A 25,340-nucleotide genomic window follows, 5' to 3' on the forward strand; every position below is an offset into this window, starting at 1 on the left:
TGGAATCAGGCACGGCACACACACACCTGTAGTTCTAGAACCTGGTAGGCTGAGGCAGGGGGATTGCAAGTTTCAGATCAGTTGTGGTACATTAGTGAGACTCTGTCTTAGAAAAACAAACAAAAGCCAGCTGCCAAATCTGGCAGGACTCCGTGCATAGGGCCACTAAGCAGTCCCCCAGTCCCTGTCCCTAGGGTCAAGTGCACGGTCCCTACAAATGGGATTATAAGGGTCCTCCAGGCCTGAGCCCCGACAAAACACAGCAAGGCGCTGGCTGTACTCAGTTTTTCTGTTTGCTTCGGAACCTTCTCCTCTCCCCAGGGCCTATGTACAAGGCGCTGTCTCCTCTGCCTCTATCAACTGGTCACTCATCTTTGAAAGACTTCCATCAGTGTCGCTACCTGGAGCCGACTTTCTCTCTGTTTCTGCCCCTGCCCTGCTCTGTCTACCTCCCCTTCCTCCCAGCATTCCTCATTGCGGTGTCTGGTGTCTGGCAGTTGCCTGGTCATCCCAGCAGCCTCACTCCCACACTGCCCTTGACTGTGACCTTGTTGACCACATTTATGTTTTCATTCCAGCGACTTACAAAAGACAATGTTGGGGGGGGGGATAGGATACTGGAAGGATGGGGTTCGGGACAGGCGATCTGTGAGCCCCCAGCACACATCAGCCCACTTTCCCACAGCCCTAAGGCCGGGGCAGCAGCATCTCCTTCAACACAGCCAGGGATGATGCAGGCTCAGGGCAGGTGGAGGGTGGATGCTCAGGAGTGCTCGAGCCCTAGGGTGGTGGGGGTGGGGGTGCAGATGCACAGAAACCTCTGGTCTCCCCCACACCTGCATGCCACCTTGTTCCTCCTGATGGTGACACACACCCCAGGAATGCTACTGCCCCAAAGGGTAGCTGGGAGGTGTCCAGTCCCTTTTAATTAAAAATCAGCCAGCCTGCATCCTCCCTACTCATTCCTCTCCCTCTCTGTCTAAAAATCCGCGATCAGCAGGGCCATGAAAGGGAGGGGTGGGGCAGTGGAGAAATTGCTGGATCCGCATCTCTCTCTCCCGCCCTCCTCCCATACACCCTGCTGCAACCAGGCTGGGGAGCTCAAGGGCTATGGGCCTGAGAACCCTGCAAAATGGAGGTCATTGGGGCTCCATTAATGTCCCCTCCTTCTCCAGGGTCCTGATTTTAGGTCACCCTTTTCCTCTGGGGACCGTCATGACTGCCATGAGAGGCAGCAGTGTCTGTAGAGTCCCCAGGAACCGTATCAACAGTCGCACTCCGGGCTCCGAAGGGGAACACTGCAAACCCGTTCACCAGCTGAACGAGCCCTCAGGGAGAGAGAAAGACCCATACTGGAGAGCTGTCACCCCATGGCAAAGAAATAGTGTGTCCTTTGTGAGGTGCAGGCCTGGGACTGGGCTACAAGAGGGCCCTGGGGTATGAGTTAGCCAAGGGTCATCCTAGAAGTAGGAGAGACAGTCCCTCCAAGGGGAGCTACCTGGCGGAGGTAGCCAAGAGTCAAGGAACAACACTCATGTTAGGAAAGGAGCTGCAGAAAAAGTGGTACTTAAGCTCTTAGAGTTTGGAGTGTTGTGTGTGTATACATGCATATGGACACATGCATGTGTGGACATGCAAGTATGCATATGGGTATGCACATGTATATGTGTGGGGGTGCATTACGTATGTGCGCAAATATGTATATGTATGCATGCATACATATGTGCGTGTGTGTTGTATGTCTGTATATGCATGTGCATTTGCACTTTAGATGAAGAACTGTTTGTTTGTAGGTTGAAGAAATCTTTGGCAGCAGCCATGGGATCAGCTAGAAGATTCTTCCTTCTGTGCGGTACAGGGACATACCGCCATGGACCATTCGTGGTTTGTCTCAGTGTCCTCTCCCCAGCTCTGTGTTCCTTCTCATGGGGGTCTGTCTCGGAAGCAGAGACAGCAAAAGCAGTTCACACAAAGACACAGGCAAGGGACCCCCAACCCCCAGCCAGTCTCCAAGGACCTAGTTCATTAGGATGCATCCTCTGTTGTCATGGAGACCTGGGGCCCCCCAGAGCCTTGCTAATAGTCTCTGAATTCACTCAGGCCTGGAGCACAATTAGACAAGATGGATTTTTGAGTTGTGGCATAATGGGACCCGGATGTCCGGAAGGCATATGGCAGTCTCCCAGGGGAGGGCTGAGCCTAAGAGCGTCTATTGTCATGGGGTCACCAGGGCCTGCCTCTCTAGGACCAGAGAACTGAGCTGCTCTGGGGAACACTTCTCCCTCAGAATTGTTCCAGAGCAACCCTGCCTCAGTCTGGGCAAGAGGAGAGTAAAGAATAAGGCCCCTATTTATCCTAGATGCTTCCTTTCCTGGGTAGGGGCTGTATTCTGTACCCTCTAGAGCAGTGGTTCTCAACCGGTGGTGACCCCTTTAAGGGAGCTGTCCAACCCTTTCACAGGAGGTGCATATAAGATATCTCGTATAGTAGATATTTTTATAACGATTCATAACAGTAGCAATGAAAATAACCTTAAGTTGAGAGTCATCACAGCGTGAGGCCTGTCTTAAAGGGTTGCAGCACAGGAAGGTTGAGAACCGCTGCTCTAATTGGGCATTGCAGGGCATAGAGCGAGCACAGCCTGTGCATCCCTCACTCCCTGCTGCAGGCCTCAGAGCTCACGCTACGACAGTAAAAGTGAGACACATTCTAATACAACTATCTCACCCTGGCAGTGGCGTGAGGCCAGAGTCCAGAGAAGAAGCAAGCAGAAGGCTCCTTCGAGCAGGTCATAAAAGATGAGATTAGGCGGCATCTCCAGTAGAAAGGGAGCAGAGACGGTTGGACTGAGTTCGAGGCCAGCAGGAACAGAAGTTAAGGGGTGGCATGGCCAGAGACGGAAGGTATCCAATGTCCAGGTTCGTGGTTTTGTGAAGAAGGATGCTGGCGGCACATCCCTGCTCTTCTTCCTGCTCCTCCAATCCAGTCAGGCCCTCCCTGGTGGACCCATGCGTGGCTACCCTAACTTCGGTCCCCCCACCAGCTTCCCTAGAAGGAAATCCTCCCTTCAGGTCCCAGAAACCCTCCTCGGAACATGATTCCTTCTGCAAAAGCTCCTCTTGAGCGTCACTCATCTCCACACAGACCTGTTTGTTCCCTCAGGAGCACCCAACAATGAGCCCACATAGAGGGGAGAAAGAGCAGAAATGTCAGCTCTTGTCAAATGGGAGGACTGGGTGGAGTGGCGGGGGGGTGCTCCAGAACAGGAAGTGTGCGAGTTACCAGGTGCCCACCTCTCCAGGGCACCAACCGGTTAGCTTCTGGAAGGTGGAACTTTCCAGAGCATAGCCTCTGGACCGTGCAGAGGAGTGAGCTGGTATGCCAAGCCGGCAGACTTCCAGCCCTCACGCCTCCCACCTGGCCAGCTTGCACCTGGTGTGGGGCCTACCACAATGGCTCTGAAACTGGCCAGCTGCCTCTGAGCCATGGGACACACTGTGCTGACTGGGAATGGGGAGCAGGGATGGGGACAGAAGCTGGAGTTTTTCCTGAGCCGTCTTCTCTCTGCCAGGCTTTACCACAGTCACTCTGGTGACACCGCTTAGCTCCATGGCAACAGGATGGTTTGTTTGTGAGGGCTTTTCCTTTTCTTTCCTTCGGAGATGGGAGGGAAGCAGCAAACTGGAGATGTTATTGGCTAAAGGCAAATGTCCTAAGACACGTGACAGAATGTGGAGCCATCTCTGTCTGCTATGTGACCTAGCCTCTCTGAGCCTCAGTGTGCCCCTTCACACGATAGGTCATGTTTACAGGCTGTGGGCAGGGTGCTAAGAGACCCAGGTGGAGGGCTCCACGCAGGCTGTGGCAGAGTGAAAAATGGGGGAAGCCTCTTGCTTCTCAGCCCACCCACCCCCACTCCCAGCGCTCCTGACAGATTTAAATTCACAGTATCTCCACCACCTGAGTCCCCAAACCAGGCCAGCCCAGAAAGCCTGTGCCCAGAGGCCTAGCGAGCAGCAAACTCTTCCTTCCTGTCTCATCTCCTTGACCGAGAAGTTTGTGACTTAATTGCTCTTTGCAGTACTCAATTTGAACCAACCAGAGCTCCAATTCCCCACAGGGAAGAAAAAGAGAGAGAGCTGCTTCTGACCAAAAATACTAATGAGCGGAGGCTGGGAGACAAGGGAAGGCGACCCTGAGGACATCTTGAGCACAGCTGGCCCAGCGGGAACATATGGCCCAGTTTGAAGAAGGCTCAGGACAGGAGAGGTGACAGGCGAAGCTACTGACTGGATCCATGGGCCACAGCAAGTCTGGGCAAGTGATGCCAGGATTCCAAATGTTTGGAGATACCCTGGATGTCACCTGGCAGTGCTCTTAGTCCCACCTAATCCCCAGCATTCACGTTATCTCCTGATTGCATCTCTTTCCATAGCTGTGGCCTGACCTGTACCCTCACGGCTCACCATGACTGCTGGGTAAACATGGTGAGCTCCAGCCTCATCTCCCCCCCCCCCAGTCCTCCCACAGCTCTCAGTCAGTCACCAGAGAAGACAGTACTTCCTCCTCAGCCTCCTTTCTGACCCAGGCTTCTGGTATTACCCCCAGGGGCCATGTTATGTCTGTGGCAGGCAGGCAGGCCCTTCCCAGCCTTCCAGCTGGCCACTCAGTCAGAGAGTCTTCAGATTTCCCATGCTCCACCCTTCTCTTTCTTTCTTCCACTCTCACCAAGGCTGCTCCGTCACTCCGGCCCTTGCCTGGCCACGTTTATTCTTAATGTCATTTACTTCCAATGGATGGGATGTTATTTGTGCTCAGTACGGTCTCCCCACCCTCCTGAGCCTGTTTTTGAGAGCAGGGACCTTTTCTGTTTTGATCACAGGGTAGATAGACGTGTCCCATTTTCTAGAACATTTGCTGGTCCAACACACCCTTAGTGAGGAACGCTGCCGGCTCCAAGCTTGATTGCGTCGTTTCCCTTTCTAGACGGACCTCCACTACCGCCCACCCAGCCACCACCAACCTTCCATCTTCCCGGCCACCAGGGCTCCTCGGTGCCTCCCCTCTCCCAGAGCTTGAGCAGGTCCCCTCTACGGGTCCCCTCAGTCCTCAGGGCTCCCCCTCAGTGCTCGCTCACATATATCCTCGTGTCTGTTTGGCTGCTCACTTCCCAAACAAGAGTTCCATTTCCTTAAAAGCTGGATGGGCCTTTCCCCTCTGAGGCAGAGCGAAGGCTGGCATACAGCAGGTGTTCCCTGGGTGCAGGTTTGTGTGTAGCCTTGATTGCTCTGAGGAAGGCAGCTGTGATGAACTATACCGGGTACACAACCCACCCCGGGAGCAGGGGTAGCAGGCTCCGCTCATGAGACTGAGCTTCAGCCCAGGAGTGTCCCAGAGACACAGGATGCAGCACCCCAGGGCAGACAGAGAGCTCTGGGCCCCTCTCGTGAGTGGCAGCCGAGTTGACTCTGTCATGCCGCCTGGCCTGGAGCCCCAGGCTTTCCCCTCTGAAGACTAGCCCAGCCCACTGTCAGGAGGAATTGCTACCTTACTTCTTGGTTTCCGCAGCTCCCCGGGGGATGTAAACCGGACCACAGATCCCCTTCCTGGGAGGAAATCCTGCCAGCATTCTCAGGGACAAGGGATGTGGAAGTCTACCTAAAGAAGGAAGAGGCCCTTTGTTCCAGCCGCTGAGGCAGGGTAGTGCCTGTGTCAAGGGGGCACACCCTCTGCCCTGACCCTATAGGCTCACCTGGGCTCTGCACTTCCTTCAGTCCTTTTATTGGCTTTAAACCTTGCATAAATGGTACTTGGCACAGTGCAATAAATCTTCCGTGTGCCTGGCCACACCAGAATCCTTCTGACCCTCCAAACACTCATAAGGAGCAGATAGAACTGAATTGGTAACTCCCTCCTTTCAAAATTGGAAACAAAGGCCCAGAGAGGTTAAGTAAATTGCCCATGTTCACTCAACATAATAGAGGTAGAGTTCAGATTGAAGGCAGGCTAAGATTCCAGTTACTGTTTGAAGTCACCAGGAAAGGCTTTCTGGAGCCTGGAAGGACGAGATGATGCTCTGGACTCTTCAGAATTCTCACTCCTTCCTCCAAAAGCTCAGCCTCTGCTTGGCTTAAAACCCAGACCAATCATACCATCGCTTGCCGAGACACCGGAAGCCGCCTTTCCCTTGGCTTCTGCCCTGGAGGATATGTTCAATAAACATAGCTACTTTCTCATCTTCCTGTAAACATTCAGACAGCACAAACAAACAGACCTGCTTTTGATCTACTGTGGCTAACTCAGAAACAGGGTGTCTCTCCCACGCAGGACTCCCCACCCCCAGCACTGCAGAGCCCCCAGGGTCCTGTGGGACAGGGGACGGCAGGAAATGGGCCCTTCCTGCTGAAGCTGCTCGTGGGGGTGTGATCCACAGTGAGCTGGAGTCCAGAGTTCAATCCCTGTCAGAAGCACCCCTCCCCACGACCTGCCAGGAGGACAGAGTCTGCCGTGTCTGTTGTTCTTGGGGACACTTCAGTCACCCCTGCAGGGACGCCAGATTCCCCCACAGAAAGGCACCACCCACAGGAGAACTATGCGAAGCTCAAACTCCCCAAGGGTGCCCTGCACCAGCTCCTTTTGTTTATTTATCCCAGCTTTTGAGTTTTGTGGGGCACATTATTTTGGGATCTGGAATATTCAGAGGCTCCTGTTGCCAATGTGATTCTGATTTTCAGATGGTTATTTCCTGTGCTCCCATCCAGCCCCACCCTGCATCCCAAGCTCAGGGCTGTCTGCTCCACACTCCCTAGAAGCCAGTGTTCTTCTTCCATAGCTTCCCCCTCACTCAAACCAGTCCTTTCCATTCCAACAGACTTCTGGAAGAATGTGTGTGTGTGTGTGTGTGAGTGTGTGTGTGTGTGTGTGTGTGTGTGTGTGTGTGAGTGTGTGTGTGTGTGTGAGTGTGTGTGTGTTTTCTGTGTGCCACTGTCACCTCCAGCAAACCTTACTTGATCACCAGCAGTGCCTTGTTCCTCTCCCCTTCTCCTTGTGGCTCTCGGCCACCACCATCCGGGAACTTCTCCTATGGCATTCTCCTTCATCACATTGTCCCTAGAGAGCCATCTGCAGCTCCTGTGTCACCAGCTGTCTAAGGGCCACCGCTAGGCCTGGAAGGGATCTCTAGGAAGCATACTGTCACGCAGGTCACCTCCCTGAGATCCCTGAGATGTCAGGGGATGGGGAGGATCAACGACTGAACAGTTGGCAAAACTCTAAACAACTTCGAGCTGGTCACCGGAGAACCAACAGAGAATCAAGCAACGTCCGGGTGCAGGTCCACAAGGCAGCCCCAGAGGCAGGGGTCAGACCCAGCCAAGTGAGCACCAGCTAGGGCTGAAATCATGGCCAGCGATGACAAGGAGTCACTGCTGGTCCTGCACTTCTAAGGTCCCAGTGCAGACCCCACACCTGCTCCCCCGATCCCAGATTTGGGTTCTCTGGAACACAAAGCAGTGTCCCAGAGAAGGTTGGTTTCTTCTGCCTATGCTTTTCCACATTTTCTATGTAACATGTATGTAGTGTGCCCTAGTGCACAAACCCTACATGTGCGGAGTGATGGAGCAGTGGATGTTTGTACATATGTACATTCATGTCACCACTATCGATCCAGAAGATTCTGTGTATGACCTCATACTCCTGGGTACCATTGAAAGTGAGTTAGAATCGCATCAGAGAAGAGCCTCGTTGCTGAATGAAGGAGTCAGAGGAGCACAACCAGGCAAGACCCTGGCTGGGAAGATGCCCTCCCTGTGTATCATGGGCACCAGGGTACCTACCATGCAGCAATAAGCCTCAATAAGACTCAACAGAGGAATACCTTTTCTCAGGCCCAGGGCAATAGGTGACAGGACTTGAACTTTGCCTCTCTGCCTGAAGTCTCCTGCGGTCCTCCCAGAATGAGGAAGGATGAGGTGTGTGCATTGGAGGACATGTTCAGAAAGAGATGCAGCCTTCAGAGTCTGGGAGCTCGGGGAGGAGAGGAGGGTAAGCGAGGGTCACAGTGGGACAGCAGTAGGGTTCAAGTCACTCCTGAACCCACCAGGGGACAGATGAGGAAACTGAGTCTTGGCAGGAGGAATTGGCCCAAGGTCACACAGGGAGTGAGGGCAGGATTTAGGCAGGATCCCCTGGACCCCACACGGCCTTGTCATGGTGGCTCTGGCTATGTCTTCCTGGAAGGAGATGGGCCTTACCCAGCTTCCTCTGCATCTACCATCTTAAGGTCTAGGATGGAGGACAGTGTCACGGAGTGGCCTGCTCAGAGCTATCCTCAGGAAAGGGGGCAGGTGCTGGGAGTGTCTGCTTATTCTCTGTCTCCAGGGCAACACAGGAAGAGGCACGCCCTCCAGAAGTGCAACCAGGGTCATGGTCTACTTCTGTAAGACTGGGAATTCAGAGTCCCATGGCTCTGGCTCCGCCTTGCCTCCCTGCCATGGTTCAACCTCCCGGCTCATCCTCCCACCCAGTAGCTCCCAGCTCTGGTCTGACCCACAGTGAACTAAGTTTGTCCCCCTCCCACACTGCTGCTCACACCTCCCTTCTGGAATGTCTTCTGCCCCTCACCTGTCCTCACCTTGAGCATCCTTGAAGGCAGAGCCAGGCTTCCTCCTCCAGACACTGTTCCACCTTTCCAGCCCACTCCTAAGAGCACCGTAATTCTGAGCAGATCTCCCTATCTCTGTTCTCTATACCCTGCCGGACACCCTCTTCCCCAGCACCCCTGCAGCCATGCATTCTTCTGAATGGCCTGGTCTCCCTACAGAGACACAGAGCTATGGTTCAACCCTGTAGATATTCCCAGGGCAGCCTAGTTTGCAAATCTTTGCAAGTGTGTTCTAACTGACCCCAAGCCTCTCCGTGTTTGCAGGGGGTAGGAAGGTGACCAGGTCAGAGCTGGCTAGAGAAGCTGGCTGTGTTGTTCCCTCCCCTGCCCTCCCCCTCCCTTCAGAACTGGCTCAGTCCTAGACACTGGCGCTCACCCTACCTGGCTTTTCCCTCAAGGATCTCTGCTGACTTTTCAGTACTTCAGGCCCCTGTTCTGAAGGCCAGGCCTAGAAAATGACAGCGGTTGAAAGGTTACCTTCCAAGGGACTTACAACATCTAAAGGCCCAAAGGGGTCCAGCAATGGAGCTCAGTTGACAGAGTGCCTGCCTGGCATGAGCAAGGCTCTGGGTTTGATCCCCAGAAATGCATTTAAACAACAACAACAACAAAATAAAAGCACAGCATGGTGGTGCATACCTATAATCCCAGTGCTGGGGAGGTGAAGGCAGGAGGGTTAGGAGTTCAAGGTTATCCTGGGGATGTATAGTAGATTCAAGGCTAACTTGGGCTTCATGAAAACCTGTCTTAAATCAACAACAAAAACTAAAAGTCCCAAAGGGACTGCACTCTAAAGTTGGTCTAAGCTGGAGGCTGGAGAAAGCACATCCAGAAAAGAAGGGCCAGGGTACCATCCATTATCTACCATTCACAGCCAGGCTGTGGTCCTTAATGCTTCTGTAGATGCCTGAGGTTATGCAGCCAGCATCCCAACGTTTTTCCTTCTACCCGTCCCTACTACATGAGCCAGGGTGTTCACAGTTTTATGTACCTTCCTGGAGACTCAGCTGCCCCAACTGAAAACTATGGATCAACGCAGAGTTGTGGGGTGCATGAGGTAGTAGCCCCATAGTGCACAGCAGAGGGGCAGGCCTGAGGGACCACTTCTTCCCACTCTTTTACCGAAAACCAAGGCCCACACAGTCCCAGTTCCAGGCAACTCCAGCAAGATTGTCCTCCCTGGCCCCACAGGGGTAGCTTTGTTCACTGCTCTCGAGGACCCATTCCTTCCCCTCCCCCATCTTCTCTTTCTCTTGCTCAAATTAGAGTTTCAGCCATAACTTGGCTGAGAATCTCCTCAAACTGGTGATAGGGGCTGGCCAGAGAAAAGCTCTTAGCAACCCAGGCTCCCAACCCAGGGCCTCAATGATAAAAGGAGGGAGAGCTGGCCAGAGCCCAGTGCACCAGGAAGAGGCTTCCAACGGGGACAGCAGAGGCCACAGTGACAGCCTGGCATGTAGAGCTGGCAGCTGCCAGGCCTCCATAATTCCAGGCTGTTGGTAGGGAAGAGCTCCTCCTAGCTCTGTCACCGCCAGAACCAGGCCTCACGACAGAGCTCTCTTGGCTAGTCCCCTGGGGAACCAAGCCTCTCCACTCAGGGGGCCCCCTCCAATTCAGGACGAGTTCTCTAAGTCTCAAGATTCTGGAACTTTCCACACTCCATCAGTCCTTGAACTGTTAGCTTCAGGCAAGCACAAGAAGCTGAGAAACTCCTGCTTAACTGAAGCTTACTAATCGGAGGACAGGGACCCTCATCCCACAGAGCTATATTCTCCCCCAGGCCCCCTCAAGCAAAGCTTCTGGGTGGTGAGGGTGGGTAACATCCCTATCTGCCTTCAGTACCCCTCTGGCTCCTAAAGACCTTGGGTCTCCAGCCATGAGAGCTGAGCCCCGGCAGCAGCAGTTGGTCAGTGGCTTGGGTTTGCTCGGGTCTTGTTCCAGGGACATCACACACCCTTGCTAAAGCACATGGCCCTTGGTAGATGCTGTGAGAGGTGCCGAGAGGGACAAGCCTGTGACCTCAGCAGGCTCACAGTTAAGACAGGGAGCCAGAGCGAATGCTCAGAAGTCAGCATGCTGCTGGGGGTGTAGTCCAGTGTGTAGGGTACTTGCCTGGCACTCACGAACTCACGAAGACTTGGTTTCAGCTCCTAGCACTGTGTAAAATGGGTGTGGGAGTGGATGCTGGTAATCCTAACAGTCAAGAGGCAGAGGCAGAGTCAAGAGTTCAAAGTCATCCCTAGCTATGCAGTGAGTTTGAGGCTAGCCCTGAAATCATGTCTTAAAAAATTAAAGAAAGAAAGAAAAGAAAAGGGGAAATTAGCAGCACACACCATGTATGGGGCTCTACCTTCTGGCTGGAATATTGGATTCCAGGCATCTTAGAGCTCCAAGGGCTGAGAAATTCACGTGCTCCAGGATTCTGAAAGAAAGGGCTAGCTCAGGCCCCAAAGTAATCTCAACCCATAATAACTTGGGTTTGTTCCCAGAGACCGTTATAACAGGAAAGAAGACACAGGATCTTTGGAAGACAACAATAAAGTCCTCAGATCTGCAGAAATCCCCTTCTCCACAAGCCCCACTTTCACCGGGGAGTCCATAAAGGGGACTTTCATGTGGTCAGCAGAGCAACACAAGAGGAAGACTCGGGAGCAAGGTCCTGTCCCCTTCCTTCCCAGTAGCTTTCCCATGTCCCGGCAACCCCAGCAGCTTCCAGATCCCAACTCAGGTCCTCACGCTTATGCAAACACTCCACCGCCCGAGCCTTCTCTTCACAGACTCATAACACAGTTGTCTCACAGGCATTCTGCATGCCCCAAGCATATTGAAGCGGCACAAATCGACCAAACAGGGAGAAAGAACAACAGCTTCTCGTCTGCACGGAGCAGGGACAGGGACTGTTTGGAAGAGCTTCCTTTCCGCCCACAGATTATGAATCAGTTCTGGTCAGGACTGCAGTAGGGGAGCAGAGAGTTAGCTGTGGCTGAGACTGCTATAGCTCTGCAGACTGTGAGATACTGGCATGCGGGGAAGGGGCACAAAAAAAAAACCAACACGATAGATCATCTCCTATGACATCTGCAGAGCATGTAACTTACATGTTACAGAAAGAGGATACTCAGAGAATGGGCACTTAGAGATGGAGGACCTAGCCCAACACCTCACAGTAAAGAACAGAAGCAAAGACAAGACCTAGATCTTCTGCCTCATGCTCTCTTCTCTGGCCATGCTCTGGGCTTGGCGCCACCTTGCCTGACAGTAGTGATACTAAATGCCCTGGAGTCGGGCTGAGCCAAGGTCTTGCTGTGTGTCCTTAGCTATCTCTCTCTCTTCACTGGTCTCAGTTTCTGCAACTATAGGAAGAAGATTAATAATAGCACAGACCTCAAAGGTTTCCATAAAGATTAATAAACTAAGAATGAAAACTGATTTCAGGCAGTGCTAGGACTGGAACCCAGGCCTTGTCATTGCTGGGCAAGTGCTCCATCAGTGAGCTATACCCTTGGCCCCTCTTAAAATACTTTTAGTGTGGGCGAGGGTGACAAATCAGTCTGTAAGATGCTTGCCTTGCAAATATGAAGTCTTGGGTTGGATCCCAGTGTGGTGGCACACTGTTTTAATTTAATCCCTCGGCTAGGGAGGCAGAGATGGAAGGGTCACTGGGCCTTGCTGGCCAGCTACATGCGAATCAGTGAGCTCCAGGCCAGTACACCATGTGCATGTTCTCTCTCTCTCTCTCTCTCTCTCTCTCTCTCTCTCTCTCTCTCTCTCACACACACACACACACACACACACACACACACACACACGCACACGCACACGCACACTAGACATATCTAGGCACTTTGGGAGTGTTAGCTACCTCTCTTACTGTGCTGAGTGGTGAGTCACTTGAAAACCGGAATCTACACCCAGAGAAAAGCCGAGAGCTGCTTCCTAACACAGCAGCACTCATGAAGGGACAGACAGGACCATTCCTAACCCTCCAACGTTTCTCTGGGGTCCACAGGTTCAGGGAGCTTGATCCTATGACCGTGGGCTTCCCTGGAGTTAACTCTGAACCTGGGGTCTCTCGGAACCTTCCTGAGTGGGAATTTTCTCTTGCCTTTGTCTCTGTGTGACCAGAGCCCCCCTGGGTGTGAGCCCTTGTCCTCACAGGTCCCAGTGCGGTTAAGCCTGTGGTGTGTGTGCTGTGTCTAGCTCCTACCTGCTTGATACTCCAGCTGTGGGGATGCTCAGCTGCAGAGCAGCGGTCTTCAAACACCTGCAGACATTTCCCTATAGGTCCACTTAAAAGTCCAAGGCCCACTCTGGATAATAAGAAAAGCTGAACGAACACAAACTGTCATGACTGAGCTCCCTGGAGATGGAAGGCAGGGAATTCTCTGCCAAAGCCAACTCGCCTTTTTCCAGAGTTCATCTGGAAACAGATGATCTCACTTTGCAGCCTGGGGCCAGCGTGACCACTGCCCTCCTTGGAGTCCAGGAAGGCTCTAGGGACAGAGCCAGTGTGACTGGCCATGCCATGGTCCATATCCCCTGGTCAGCCTGGGGCCACTCTCCCAGTGTCGACTCTTGGGCAGGGGAGGGAAGGAAGCCATGGCTAGGAGGCCCACATCTGGGCCATCCTCTACTCTGCCTGACTGCAGACTACTTTGAGGGCTGGATTTGTCATCTGGAAAGCGGGGAGAAGCAAAGCATCCTGCTGCTGCACGGCTTCCTAGATGAAACGATCTGATTCCCGTATTCCACACTTCTCCCTGTGGTGCACGGGGAAAGTCACCAGCGATATTAGAGTCCAGATCCAGACATCTGCCCATCCTGACCCTTGCGCCTCTCGCCCACCCCTAGGTGACCCCCGTTTCACCTGCTACCTTCTCTTCATTCATTTATTTTTCTTTATTTTTCTTTTTTCTTTTTTTTTTTTTTTGGTTTTTTCGAGACAGGGTTTCTCTGTAGCTTTGGAGCCTGTCCTGGAACTCCCTTTGTAGACCAGACTGGCCTCGAACTCACAGAGATCCGTCTGCCTCTGCCTCCCAAGTGCTGGGATTAAAGGCATGCGCCACCAACGCCCGGCTCCTTCTCTTCATTCTTAACACAGCTCATGCCACTTCCTGAGCCCCCCTAGAGGGAGCAGGGCAGAATGGAGGCTGCTCCAGCCGCCCCCCCCCACCAAGCTGCTGATTTCACAGCCTCTGGGATGGTAGTTAATTTTCTTCCTTCCTGCTATACCAACACTCACTGCCAGGCGTGTGCTAAGTACTTCACAAGGACAGGCTTCCTCAGGTTAACAATAATCGTTCCTGTCACCAGTCTCGACTACTAGAGGGGAAGCATTTTCCGAGAGCTAAGGTAGCTTGCCCAGGAATGCAGAACAAGTAAAGGAGAGAGACCATCTATCTGACCTCAGGGCCTGCATTCTTCTCCATGCCACCGGCACCCCTCATCAGCAGGAACCATCTGGAAGGGCAGGCCACCTCTGGATGGGGCTCAGGCCTGGACCAAAGTCTTCAGTCTCAGTGTCAGGGGAAGGGAGATGAATGTGCAGATGACAGTGGCTGTTATGACCCAGCAGGCAGCAGAGTCCAAGTAGCCTCGAGTCAGAAACCATGTGCTGACAAGATGCCCTCTGTCCTTAGAACAGGCAGTACACTCATCTCTCAGTTCCACGCGGTCTGTACGCTCACATGTGCCCAGGCCACACACCTGGTACCACCGGGATGATGGTTAATGTTGAAGGATGGTAACTATCAAGATGAGACTGGAAAGGCTGAGCTTGCAAGCCAGATCTGGGCTTGCGGCTGCCTCTGACCCACATCAGCTCTGCGACTAGGGTGTGGTGACCTCTCCCCCCTCAAGGCTCTGTTTACTCATCCTTAAACCTAGGCGACTCTCCAGTGCAGAAGGCCTAAGGATTCAGGGCCGTAGCTCATGCAAACACTCTGTAAACTGAGTCCCCAGCAAACCCCACAGCTTCCTTAATTAATTAGAACGAAGGACCAGGCCAGAAACTGATTACCAAGTCCCTCCAGGGGCCTCTACAGGGGTGAGAGAAAGAGGGAAGGGCTAGTGGCAGCTCCCCCTCCCCCACTCTTTCGTGCCCCTGAGCAGCTGGTGCCACTCCAGATCCACAAAAGGAGGCTCATTCTAAACAGCTCCTTCTCATGTGGCAGCCACTGGCTTTGCATCTGTCCTGTCCTGGCAAAGCCTGCCTACCCTGTGCCAGCTGCTCCCAGCTGCCCTGGCTCCAGGCTGTTCTGAAGCTGGGGCCTGGGTCCCCAGAGGCCACCTAGTAAGCTCAGGGCAGTCAGTATAGCTACTCTCAGAAGGGGGAAGGAGCAGTGCTGGGCACACGGGAGCCTGCCCATTGCCTCATCTTCTGGACAGCACAACAAGCTCTGTGGGCCAGGCAGATGCAAATCCGTCACTAGCTGCCCTGGTGCCAGGAGCCGAGACTCTGCTGGCAGAGGTGGCTGCAGCGGTGCTGACTGGGGCTGTGTCTGCCCAAGAGCAGTGGAAAAACTCACTCCATTCCTGAGACTCCAGTCCTGATGCTGCCAGGCCAGGGGCCCTGCCAGCAGCCATGCTCCTAACTGGCAAAGCTCAGGTCTGCACTGACTTCACAGCCCTTCCCTAACGTCTCCGTCTCTAAGAGTGACCACAGGTGCCAGGGGTGAAGTCTCCCATTTGCGAACACAGGGCCTCTGGACCTAGTATGAACAAAGAATCTAACAGCTTTTCTAGAGAATGGGTTTTACCACCCTGAGGCAGAGAGGGGAAGGAGGGAGGGAGGGAGAGAGAGAAGAAGGAAGGAGCCTGCATTTATTGAGTGCTTACAGCATGCAGGCAGGATTGACTGCTCCTGACTGCTACCCACGCAGGCTCCAGATCTAACTTGAGACTCTATTCCATCCCTTCTTCCAACTCTGTTCTTCTGAGGGTAGGGGCTGTGGCTGGTGTTTTCTGTGTCCCTGGTAACTAGCCATGGCCTGGTCAGTTCGGGCAGGTATTCTGAGCCTGAGGGCTGAGTGCATGCTAAGTGGTTGAGCCATACACCTTACTGCACCAAAGGATACCTGGAAGCAGGACAGGAGGCAAGAGAAGACAGGAGGGCCTGTGGGATGGAGATCTGGGACTTCTCTGGCACTTCAGGGCCATTGGACTAGGTTTGTGACCTGCAGCTCACACCCCCTTCCCAGTTAGAAGTAGGCAGAAGAGAGGACGTAGGGATGGGCTGTTGGGACCCAGGCCACCCTGACAGTGAGACTCCATCACTACCTTAGCACACATGCGTGCATGCACTCCCACGCACTGGAGGAAGAGGAGGTGGTGCAGCAGAGAGAGATCCAGATCCCAGCAGTGCAAACATGGAATGCTGATTGTGGAAGGTGACTAGAATCCAGCTCAACACTTCCATTCAGGCTGCCTGCGGTCCCCTTTGCATAGTAACTCCACAAGGAGAGAGGCCATTCAGGATCTGAAAGACCAGCTTTCAGCCCTCTAGCCCTGGGCTGCCCATGGCCGGAGCAGGTCATGGCCTGTGCTCCCAGGATCTTGGGCCCCTCATTTTTCAAGGAAAGCGTAGGATGTTTGACGTCTCCAACGTTTTGCTCTCCTCTGGTGATTCCACAGATGTCCAGGAGACATCTGATGTTTGCCAAACTCTGTTTCCCGGGCAGGGCGATGCCATCCTTGGCCCCTTCGCTTTCAGTGGCAGCCAGGGGCTCCTGTAAACAGGCTGAGGCTACGATTAAGGCAGGAGGGAGAAGGCCGGCCCACAAAGAAAGGCACGGATGTGGTGGCAATGCTACCCCCTTTCCTGGAATCACCGTTCAGATAGGAGGTGGATACCTTAGAGGGTCACCTCTGCTCACACGCTCACCTCTAGGTCCTGCTCATGGACAGCTAGTTCCTGCCACATGGGGTACATTGTGATCTCCAAGTTAGTCTCAGAGCCTCAAAACACTAAACTCACAAGCCTCTAACTCCACATGGCATATAGGAAAATAAACAAGACCAGCCGGTGGAAGGGACCCTTCATAGACCTACAAACCCACCTCCAGTCTTATCTCAGTCAAAAGCCAGGTAAGGGATCAGGCCAGAGGGACTGATCAGTGAGACGCCTACGTGCAGTGCACAGACTTTTCTTCCAGCCCAGGAACTTGTACTTTGCACACGATTCTGCTTTCTGTGCTCTGATCTTCCATCTTACAGCAGTTCAGATGTTGCAAGGTAGGCGAGCAATACCGGCACAGCACATGTGAAGCACATGTGAAGGACTGGATCAAGATAAAACACTGGGAAGGGCAGGCACGAAAACCTGAGCGTGATTGTGGTCTGGAGCTCCTGCCACCAGGAAACAGCCTCTGAGCTGTCACCCAGGGGCTTGGTTTTTTAGAGGCACAAGAGGTAGGGCCTTGACAGGTGTTTACAGGTTGGGAAGCTGCACCTGGTCCTTCCCTCTACCACATTTCTTCTTTGCCCCCCTCCCATTCCATAAAGAAATTAGGGTAGTTTGCTAAAACACACTCAGTAGAGCTGAACATCATAACAAAGATCTTCTAACATGCCACCAGCCTAGAAGGTCACAGCATGGCTGTGTCACTATTGGCACAGGTGTCAATTAGGGCAGGTATCCCTCCACAGCTCCCCAGGCTTTTGATACAGTGGCTCCCCACGAGGAAAGGGCTTGGAAACATCGGAAAGACAGAGTGGTAAGTGGGAAACTGAGGCTCAGCTCCAGTTAGGAAGTGCCACTGACAGTCTAGCGACTTACTGCCTGCTTTTGTCCTCTTTACTTGCCAAGTCCTTCTGAGAGCTCAGAACCTATGACCTCCACCAAGCATTAGCCCAGAGGACTCTGCCAGGGACATGGAGGGACACCGTGACTCTTTACCTGGATCAGGATAACTAGGGATCACCTCTAGTCACTCTCACCCTACAGTGATCCCGTCTCTCACATTCTCTGCTGGATTCCCCTTTTCAGTCTGTGAGTAACTGGACCACCCCCAGATGACAGAATCCCAAGTGCTCCTTTCCAGCATAGAGGATGTGGCTCACTGGAACCAGCTCTTGCTAGAGGCCTGAGGAGAGAAAGAACTGGTCCAAGGTCATATTGCCAGTGAGTGGCCAACCTAGGACTAGAGGCTATGCCTTCTAACTCTCGGGCCATGTTCAGCAGGCTTCCCTGCGCTGGGCAGGGCTGGAGCAGAGAGAAGACAGGGTTAAAATGGGGATTTTATTTAATCCTCTGATCTGGCTTAAACCAAAGCCACACTGGTTTGAGCAGGAGACAAGAGAGACACACAGAAGGACTTGCTGGGGGCTGGGCAGAGAGGTGTCAAGTGTTAGAAAATAATCCTTGTGCACCTAAAGGCAAGATCTGACAGTGGGCTAAGAGGTCCCCACATTATCTTCCTGTTCCATTCCTGCCCAGGGTGCAGGTACCCAGACAGTGTCCCTCTGCCATGAAAGTCTCGTAGTCCCAGGAGGTTCAATAGTTCAGAGCAATAGGAAGCTCTCTAACTTGGGGACTCAGACAGACTTGAGGGTAAATCCCAATCCTGCCATATATTTGCCCTGTGACCTTAGGTGAGCCACCTCACCTCTCTGAGCCTCTGCTTCTTCCTCGGTTAAGTAGTTTTAGACACGGGGAGTAAAGTTATCTGAACTATGTACATAGACAGGAGAGGGTGCTGAGTCAATCCTCGGTGCTATAGTTACCAGCCCAGCGCTTATACCCCCACCCAGGCCCGTGTATTACTCTTCAGCCCCCACCTGCCTGCCACTTTGGCATGCACAACCTCAATAACAAGCCCTCGACCTTACGGCAATTGTATTAATTTTAAAATGTCAAGCATCCTACCACTTGATACAGAATCTTGACAGAGGCACCCCCAGTCCTCAGACTCACGTTCACATAATGCTCCCAAGTCCCAGCACTGAGGGGTTGACTAGGTCTGACATAGGGTCCAAGCCGGGGTGAGCATGTCCCTAGGGCATGTGGCTTCTTAGAAGGATCTAGAATGGACACCCCACGTCTGACTCTGACCACAGTAGGCGGCCCGGTCTTGCCTGGCTTCCTCCTCTCCAGCTGGACAAAAAGTGGAGTATGGCCTGAGGTGTATGGATGGTTAAGTGCGCAGCCAAAGCCAAGGGCAAGCCCACCGCCAGGATGTGAGGTCTGAACTGGGACAGAGCCTGGGAAGAGTACAGTTCATTGTCTTCACTAGTTTGTCCATCACCACCAAGGCCCATCTTATCACTCTCTGGTGGCACAAGAGGAAACCGAAGCCCAGAGAAGGCCTAACCCTCTCTGTAGAGATGAGGTCAAGTCTGTCTTAGCCTCTGGGCTCATCCCACTGACCCAACCGGCTTTCTTCTTAACTCTGTCCTTCCTATGACAAGGAAGACATTCCACAAAGTTCTTTAACAAACCTGCTTCCCATGACGAGCTCCAGAACTTCCTTCAATGTGGGGCAGGCCAGGATGCCTTCCTTCTCTTCCCTGATCCACTCCTGCCCTCCCGCCCAGATGCAGCAGAACGTTCCCTATCCCTGGCAGCTACCCAGGGATCTTGCAGCGCCTCCACGGAGTAGCTTTGGAGTGGGGCACGGGCTCCTGGGGTACACAGCAGATGAGGGCAGGTGGGGTGCAGCTCCCCTTGCGAGCCTGGCCAGGATGGCCAGCCTATCCCTACATCATCAGCATGTGGGCCCTAAGTCCTCACGCGTGACACTGAGGGACAGACATCCAGTGCGCCCGCCAGCCCAAAGCAGTTCTCCAGGGGTTAAAACTGCAGCATCTTCCACAAGGGTTAAAAATGCAGTCCCTGGGCGCGCAGGGATGTGGTTCACACCGCCCAGGGCATCGGCGAAGGAGCATCCCCTCCCAGCATCCTGCAGTCCCCCCGGGGACTGAGCGACTCCTGGGAGTCAGAGCGTGCGCGGGATCCCTTCCTGCGCCCCTCAGACCGGGCCACAGGGGCTGCAGCGTCCGCGGGTACCCAGCGCGGCGATGATCTGCGCTGCTTACCTTTGTGACAGTCATGCAGAAAGCGGGCGGCGGGGCCGGGCGCGGGCGGTGGTAGGCGGCTGGGCCGAGCTGGGGACCGCGCGCTCGGGAGGCCGCTGGCTGATGTCAGCCGCGGCCGAGCATCTATAATAGATGAGGCCGCCGCGCCGCAGGAAGGCGAGGCAGGAAGAAAGGCGGGCGGCGGGCCGCGCGGGGGGCGGGGAGGACCGACCGGGGACTCGCTACAAAGAGAAGGCGGAGGCAGAGGCGGGAGTGCAGTCCGGACGCCTGGCGGTCCCCAGCACCGCGCGTCCAGGCGCGGCCCCCTCGGACTCCTGGCACCTGCAGTCGGGTGGGCGTGGGCGGCAACCCGGCCCTCTGTGCCGCGTTGGCTCCGGACGCTGGGTGAAGTCACACGCTGGACGGGCGAGGCGCACGGCCGAGACGCCTTCCCAGGTCGGGTCGCCCCCTGGAGGTTCCGAAAGTCCACCCGCTGCCTCAGAGATGAGCTCGCCCCAAGGCCAACGTGGTCCACGTTACATAGGAAGAGACTGGACCTGAGTGGAAAGTGACTTGGATAGGGGCATAGGGCCAGGCTGGTCCACCAGACTCTCCTGCGGCTCTCCACTTGGTGGCAAGCTTCTTAGAAGCCCCCTTTGCAGACCCTGTGTTCTACAGTTAGGGACACCCAGGGAGCCCTCTAGAGGAGGGACAGGGCCGACCCTCCTCAGAAGTGTCCACAGCACTGTTTGGGGAGACGACAGGTGCCGCTGTGCTGCGCGAATCCTGGCCGGGTCACCTGCACTCTTCAGGCGCTGCAGAAAGTTGAAGTACAATTGCCTGAATATGGCCACGCAGCTAGCTAGGCAGAACCGGTTTAAACAGATAAGAAGGTGCTGCAACCATAGAAGAGGGAGGAGGAAGCAAGTTTTTGGGGCACTTCTCTCGGGGTTCTGAAGTGTGCCACCTGCTCCCAGAGTTTCTTCTCAGCACCGGAACAGCCAGACTCAGGCCACACGTGAGCCGCCACCTGCCCTGGGGGTACAGGAACAGGGAAGTGGGATGCTTGCCCCAGCCCCCAGCTGTGCTTCTGGACCAGTACTGTAGTTACACAGTGACCAACATCAGTGAAGGGTTTTGCCATAGATCTGATGTTGTTTTTATTTACATGCTTTTGGGTTTTTTGTTTTGTTGGCTTTTCTTTTTCTTTTCTTTTCTATTCTATCTTTTTTTTTTCGTTTGCAGCCCTAAATACAACCATTTGGTTAAAGACTAAGCAGATTTGGGAATAACTTTCCCGGGATCACACAGTGACAGAAGAACTTGAGCCTGTGAGCGACAGGGTTCCTCCATAGCTGTTGCCATCGTCACACCTCTTATGTGTCTTGGGAGGGATATGAACTCCCGTCCAGCCTCCAGGGCTCTTGCAGCAACTTCCTAGGTCTCTAGGGAAAGTAGACACAGCCTCCAGCCTCAGGCATTGGCTCTGGGCCAGACCACTCCTAGGTGTGGTCATGTGAGACCTCAAGGCTTTACTGCCTCACTCCTGCCCCAGGAATGCCCACCTCATCCTCTGTGCCTGTCCTACTGCATCCCATCTCTGTCACCCTTACCTGACGCTCCAACCATAGATCTGTGTGCTAATACACTTAGTTCAGAGGGTCTGAGTTTCTTCCATGTGTTGTGGCAGTACCTTCTCTTCCTGCATGTGCTGGGGCACACAATAGAGACCTTGTCTCAACAATAACAAAAATAAAGGTACCCAAATATTAACTGGGCAGTGGTGGCATATGCCTTTAATCCCAGCACTTGTGAGGTAGAGGCAGATATATCTCTGTGAGTTCGAGGCCAGCCTGGTCTACAGAGCTAGTTCCAAGATAGGCAAGGCTACACAAAGAAACACTGTCTGGAAAAACAAAAGAAAAGAAAAGAAACAAACAAATAAACACAACAAAAAGATACATAATGTTGAGTTCTGGCCATCACAAACATGTACACACACATACACACACATATACACGAGAGAGAGAGAGAGAGAGAGAGAGAGAGAATCTCAATGATAGAATGCTTGATGAGTATGCATAAAGCTCCAGGATATTTAATGTCACCAGGTACAAATCAAGGACGTTGTTGTAGAGGAGCTGGGTAGATTGCCTTGGTTGGTAAAGTGTTTGCCATGCCAGCATGAGGATCTGAGTTCAAATCCCCAGCTGGGAATGGCAATGCACACCTGTAACCCCTGTGTGGGGCAGTTGGAAATAAGAGGAACCCAAGAGCTTGCAGGCCAGCCAGTCTAGCTAACCAATGAGCCCTGGGCTCAGTGAGAGAGCCTGTCTCAGTACCAACACTAATAAAGGCAGAGAATGAGTGAGAAAGACACCCAGTGTTGACTTCGGGCTATCCTGAACACATGCATACATACACACGCAAAGACAAGGTGCATCTCAACGACAGAATACTCACCTAGGGCTCCAGGTTTTATTACTAGCAACACGCACACACACACACACACACACAATTCGAACAAAATAAATGTTCCACCAGTGGAAGTAATGTAAACTAGACCCATGAAAACATTTCCCAGCAGCCAGCTGGCCACTATCAGAAGGATTCCGATTCCATGTTGGGACAGGTAGTCTTGAGTCGGCAAGCCTTAAGGCAGGAAGATGGATTCATCCTTGCCAGGTACTCCAGGTACTAGGAACCATTGATGGACAAGCCAAGAACACCAGCAACCAACACCCATCACCGGCTCACTTCCGATCCCAGATTGTCATCCTCAGCTACCCAGCATGCCTCTTGGCACCTTCCCCGCTGTCTGCTGTTGTTGTGGGCTCTGGGAATAAGACAAATGCTTAATGTCATCTTGAGCCAAAAGTAATTAGGAGCATCAATCTGCAATCCCCAGGACCCACGTGACAAGCTCTGAAGGCAGAGAGGAGACAGTCTGGACCCTCACACACTGCTGACTCAATCCTTCTGTCATAGTTCCATCTCCTCAGAAAGAGGAGGAGTCTGGATAGACAGAATACCCCACCAAGAAGTCCAGTCCCCTGGCGACAGGCATAGGACCAGTCTGAAGGAGGGACCCAGAGCTGTGAGTGAGTATTCTCACCATACGCTGCCTGCACGACCAGGCCTGCCCCCAGTCACAGTGCCTGTCTTGGTTTGGTCCACTTGGAACCAAGCTTGAGAACACAGATGGACTCAGGGTTCAACTGGAAGGAGAACCCAGGAGTGGAGGAGGAGATCCAGGGCCCCTGAGGTTGGTAAAAATGTGTTTCCAAGGGAACTTGCTGGATCCTGCCGGAGGAGAGTGCCTATGGAGTAACCTGGCTGCTGTCAGTCAGGGAGGACCCAGTGCTCAGCCACACTCTTCCTCAGCCCTGTACTGAGAGTCCAGCTGGGAGTCCAGGACCCTCCATTTGGGGGCATGTCCCAGTCAGAAGTGGAGAAGTCCCTAGTTCCCACTTATGTGGTATCCACGTGGCTCCAGTCTGCTCCTGGGATCATGCATTCAGCTGTATGTCAAATCAAGCACAGGCTAGCCCAGGTTGTGTGTCACAGATCACAGGGTAGAGAGAGTTCCCAGCAGCACCAGCTCAGTCGTTTATGCCCCAGTGCTCTCCCATATTCTTCCCTTGCCCTCCAGCACCTTCATGCCTTGTTTTTAGCCCGACAAAACTCATATATTCGTCCTCCAAAGCCCAGCTCAGATGGCATCTCTGTGCGGATCTCCTGGTGCACCCGATTCACACTGCACACTTCTATTGGAACCTGTTTACTTCTCTCTTTATGACCGGTGTCTGCCCGCTCCTTCTCTGCTTCCCTTTCTCTTTCCAACGCAAACACCTATGAGGTTCTGGGTGGCTCCTAGCCACCCAAGAAGGCTTCAGTGGGCATCTTTAGCACCTGCTTCAGTAGCCATCCGACTCAGGATTCTGCTCCACACTGCAAGGCATCATTCTGTAGACCCCAGAATTCTCTGGCCTTAGATACTCGCTTGCCTTGGCCCAGCCCTGTACTGGCTGCCTCCAAACAAAGGGAGGGAGGCTTGTTCCTGGTCTGAAGGAGGCTCCAGTTTCTCAGGAAAAACCCACAGAAATGGATACCCTCTAGGTACTAAAGAGAGGAGTTGTCCTACAGCAAGGAGCTGGTGGGGGGGGCAGAGAGAGATAGAGAGGGAGAGACCCCCCCAGTAAAGAGGCTAGAGAGAGGGAGGAGTTCTCCTGCCCCCCCCCCCATCATGCCACTTTCTAGCCTCCCTTGGCTATACAGCCTCCCAAATGTGCCGGTCTTGCTGGCCCCATGGCAGCAGCCCAGCCTCCCTCCTCCTCCTGTCTTCCCTCGAGCTCAGTATTTTCTTTTGCTTCACTTGGCCTTGGCTTCCTGCCTCCTGCGCTCACCATCTGTCCTCTAGCTAGAAGTTCCTGCACTTCTGCTCACACACATGGGTCTGTTTGTAAAACCTTTCAGAGGCTCCCGGTCATTCTCAGTGTGAGACCTGAACAGAGTCCTCTGGACATGGGACTTGCCTCTGCCCCTTGTCCCTTGAGGTCTGCTGTCTTGCCTTTCCCTGGCCTGAAGTTCTAGCTGCTCCTACTTCTTCATCTTTTCCTTCAGCTCTGCCTCCTCCAGGAAGCCCTCCTGGATATATCCAAGGAGGTTTCAAATCCCCAGCCTCAATGTTACTTTGAACCCACTCTGTGTGCTTGATCGGGATTTCATTCCGTGTCTCTCTCTCTCTCTCTCTCTCTCTCTCTCTCTCTCTCTCTCTCTCTCTCGTGTGTCTTGTGTGTATGTGTGTGTGTGTGTTGTGTCTCACTTCCTGTGAGAATGAATGAGTCTGTGGTAGGACGACAGGGGTTGGCTCTTCTGCCTGGCAAGGCCTGGACATGGCAGCTGCTCTGCTCTGTCAGCTGCTGCCCCGCCTCCTGTTTGTGATTCTCAGGGCTGCATTTTTCTTCCCCATCTCTTTGTCTTGCAGCCTCTCCCTCCACTGCTTCTGCCCGGCCCTGCAGCTCAGCCACACTCCCCTTCCTGCGATTTTAATCTCCCAGCATGGAGCTTTTCCTGCTGAGAATCCCACCTAGGGTTCACCTGCCGCCATGGGCTCCCCACTCTCCACCTGGACCTTGCCTCTTGCTCTCCTTCCTGTGCTATCTCTAGCGCTGTGCCCTGCTGTCTCAGCTTTTGATACCTTGTTCCTCTTGCCCCTGCACCGGCCTCTGTCACCCTGTGTTGGTCTCCATGTTCCTCATCTTTTGTTCTTTTTGTTTTAATTACGTGGTTGGAGCACAGAGGTGTGTGCACACGGGAGCAGGGGCCTGCAGAGGCCAGAGGTAACAGGTCCTCCTGGAGTTGAAGCTACAGGCCACTGCGAGCCACCCAGTGAGGGTGTTGGGAATGGAACTGGGACCTCTGAAGGAGCAGTGCAGGTGTTTACCCACTGTGCCATCTCTCTAGCCCCTTGGGCCTCATCTCCCTCACTCCTCTCAGATTCTCTCTGCGGCTGCTGTCATATAGGTGCTCACGGTACTGACTTTAGTGAGAGGGATGCTGGGAACCTTTCTTCCACTCTATACCTGCAGGGTGAATGTGCTGGGCTCCCTGAGAGCAGGCAGTCCTGGGTCCTTAGGGCAGCATCTTAGACCAGGGCTGGCTC

At 53.6% G+C, this 25,340-nt stretch overlaps 1 protein-coding gene across 2 annotated transcripts in view; it reads right to left on the reverse strand.

Annotated features, from left to right (window-relative positions):
• Coro2b (coronin 2B) overlaps window positions 1-20,376 on the reverse strand; it is a 108,136-nt gene extending 87,760 nt beyond the window's left edge. The window contains exon 1 of one of the 2 annotated variants that reach the window (XM_057766742.1): window positions 19,697-20,376. In XM_057766742.1, the coding sequence (XP_057622725.1) occupies window positions 19,697-19,711 (15 nt within the window). In that variant the 5' untranslated portion in view covers window positions 19,712-20,376. Of the gene's footprint in view, window positions 1-19,099; window positions 19,451-19,696 lie in introns of those variants that run through there. The other variant, XM_057766743.1, reaches the window with a different exon arrangement.
• Between the last annotated feature and the right edge of the window lie 4,964 nt (window positions 20,377-25,340).

Source organism: Chionomys nivalis, chromosome 4 (assembly GCF_950005125.1).
Source record: "Chionomys nivalis chromosome 4, mChiNiv1.1, whole genome shotgun sequence".
Taxonomy (NCBI): Eukaryota; Metazoa; Chordata; class Mammalia; order Rodentia; family Cricetidae; genus Chionomys; species Chionomys nivalis.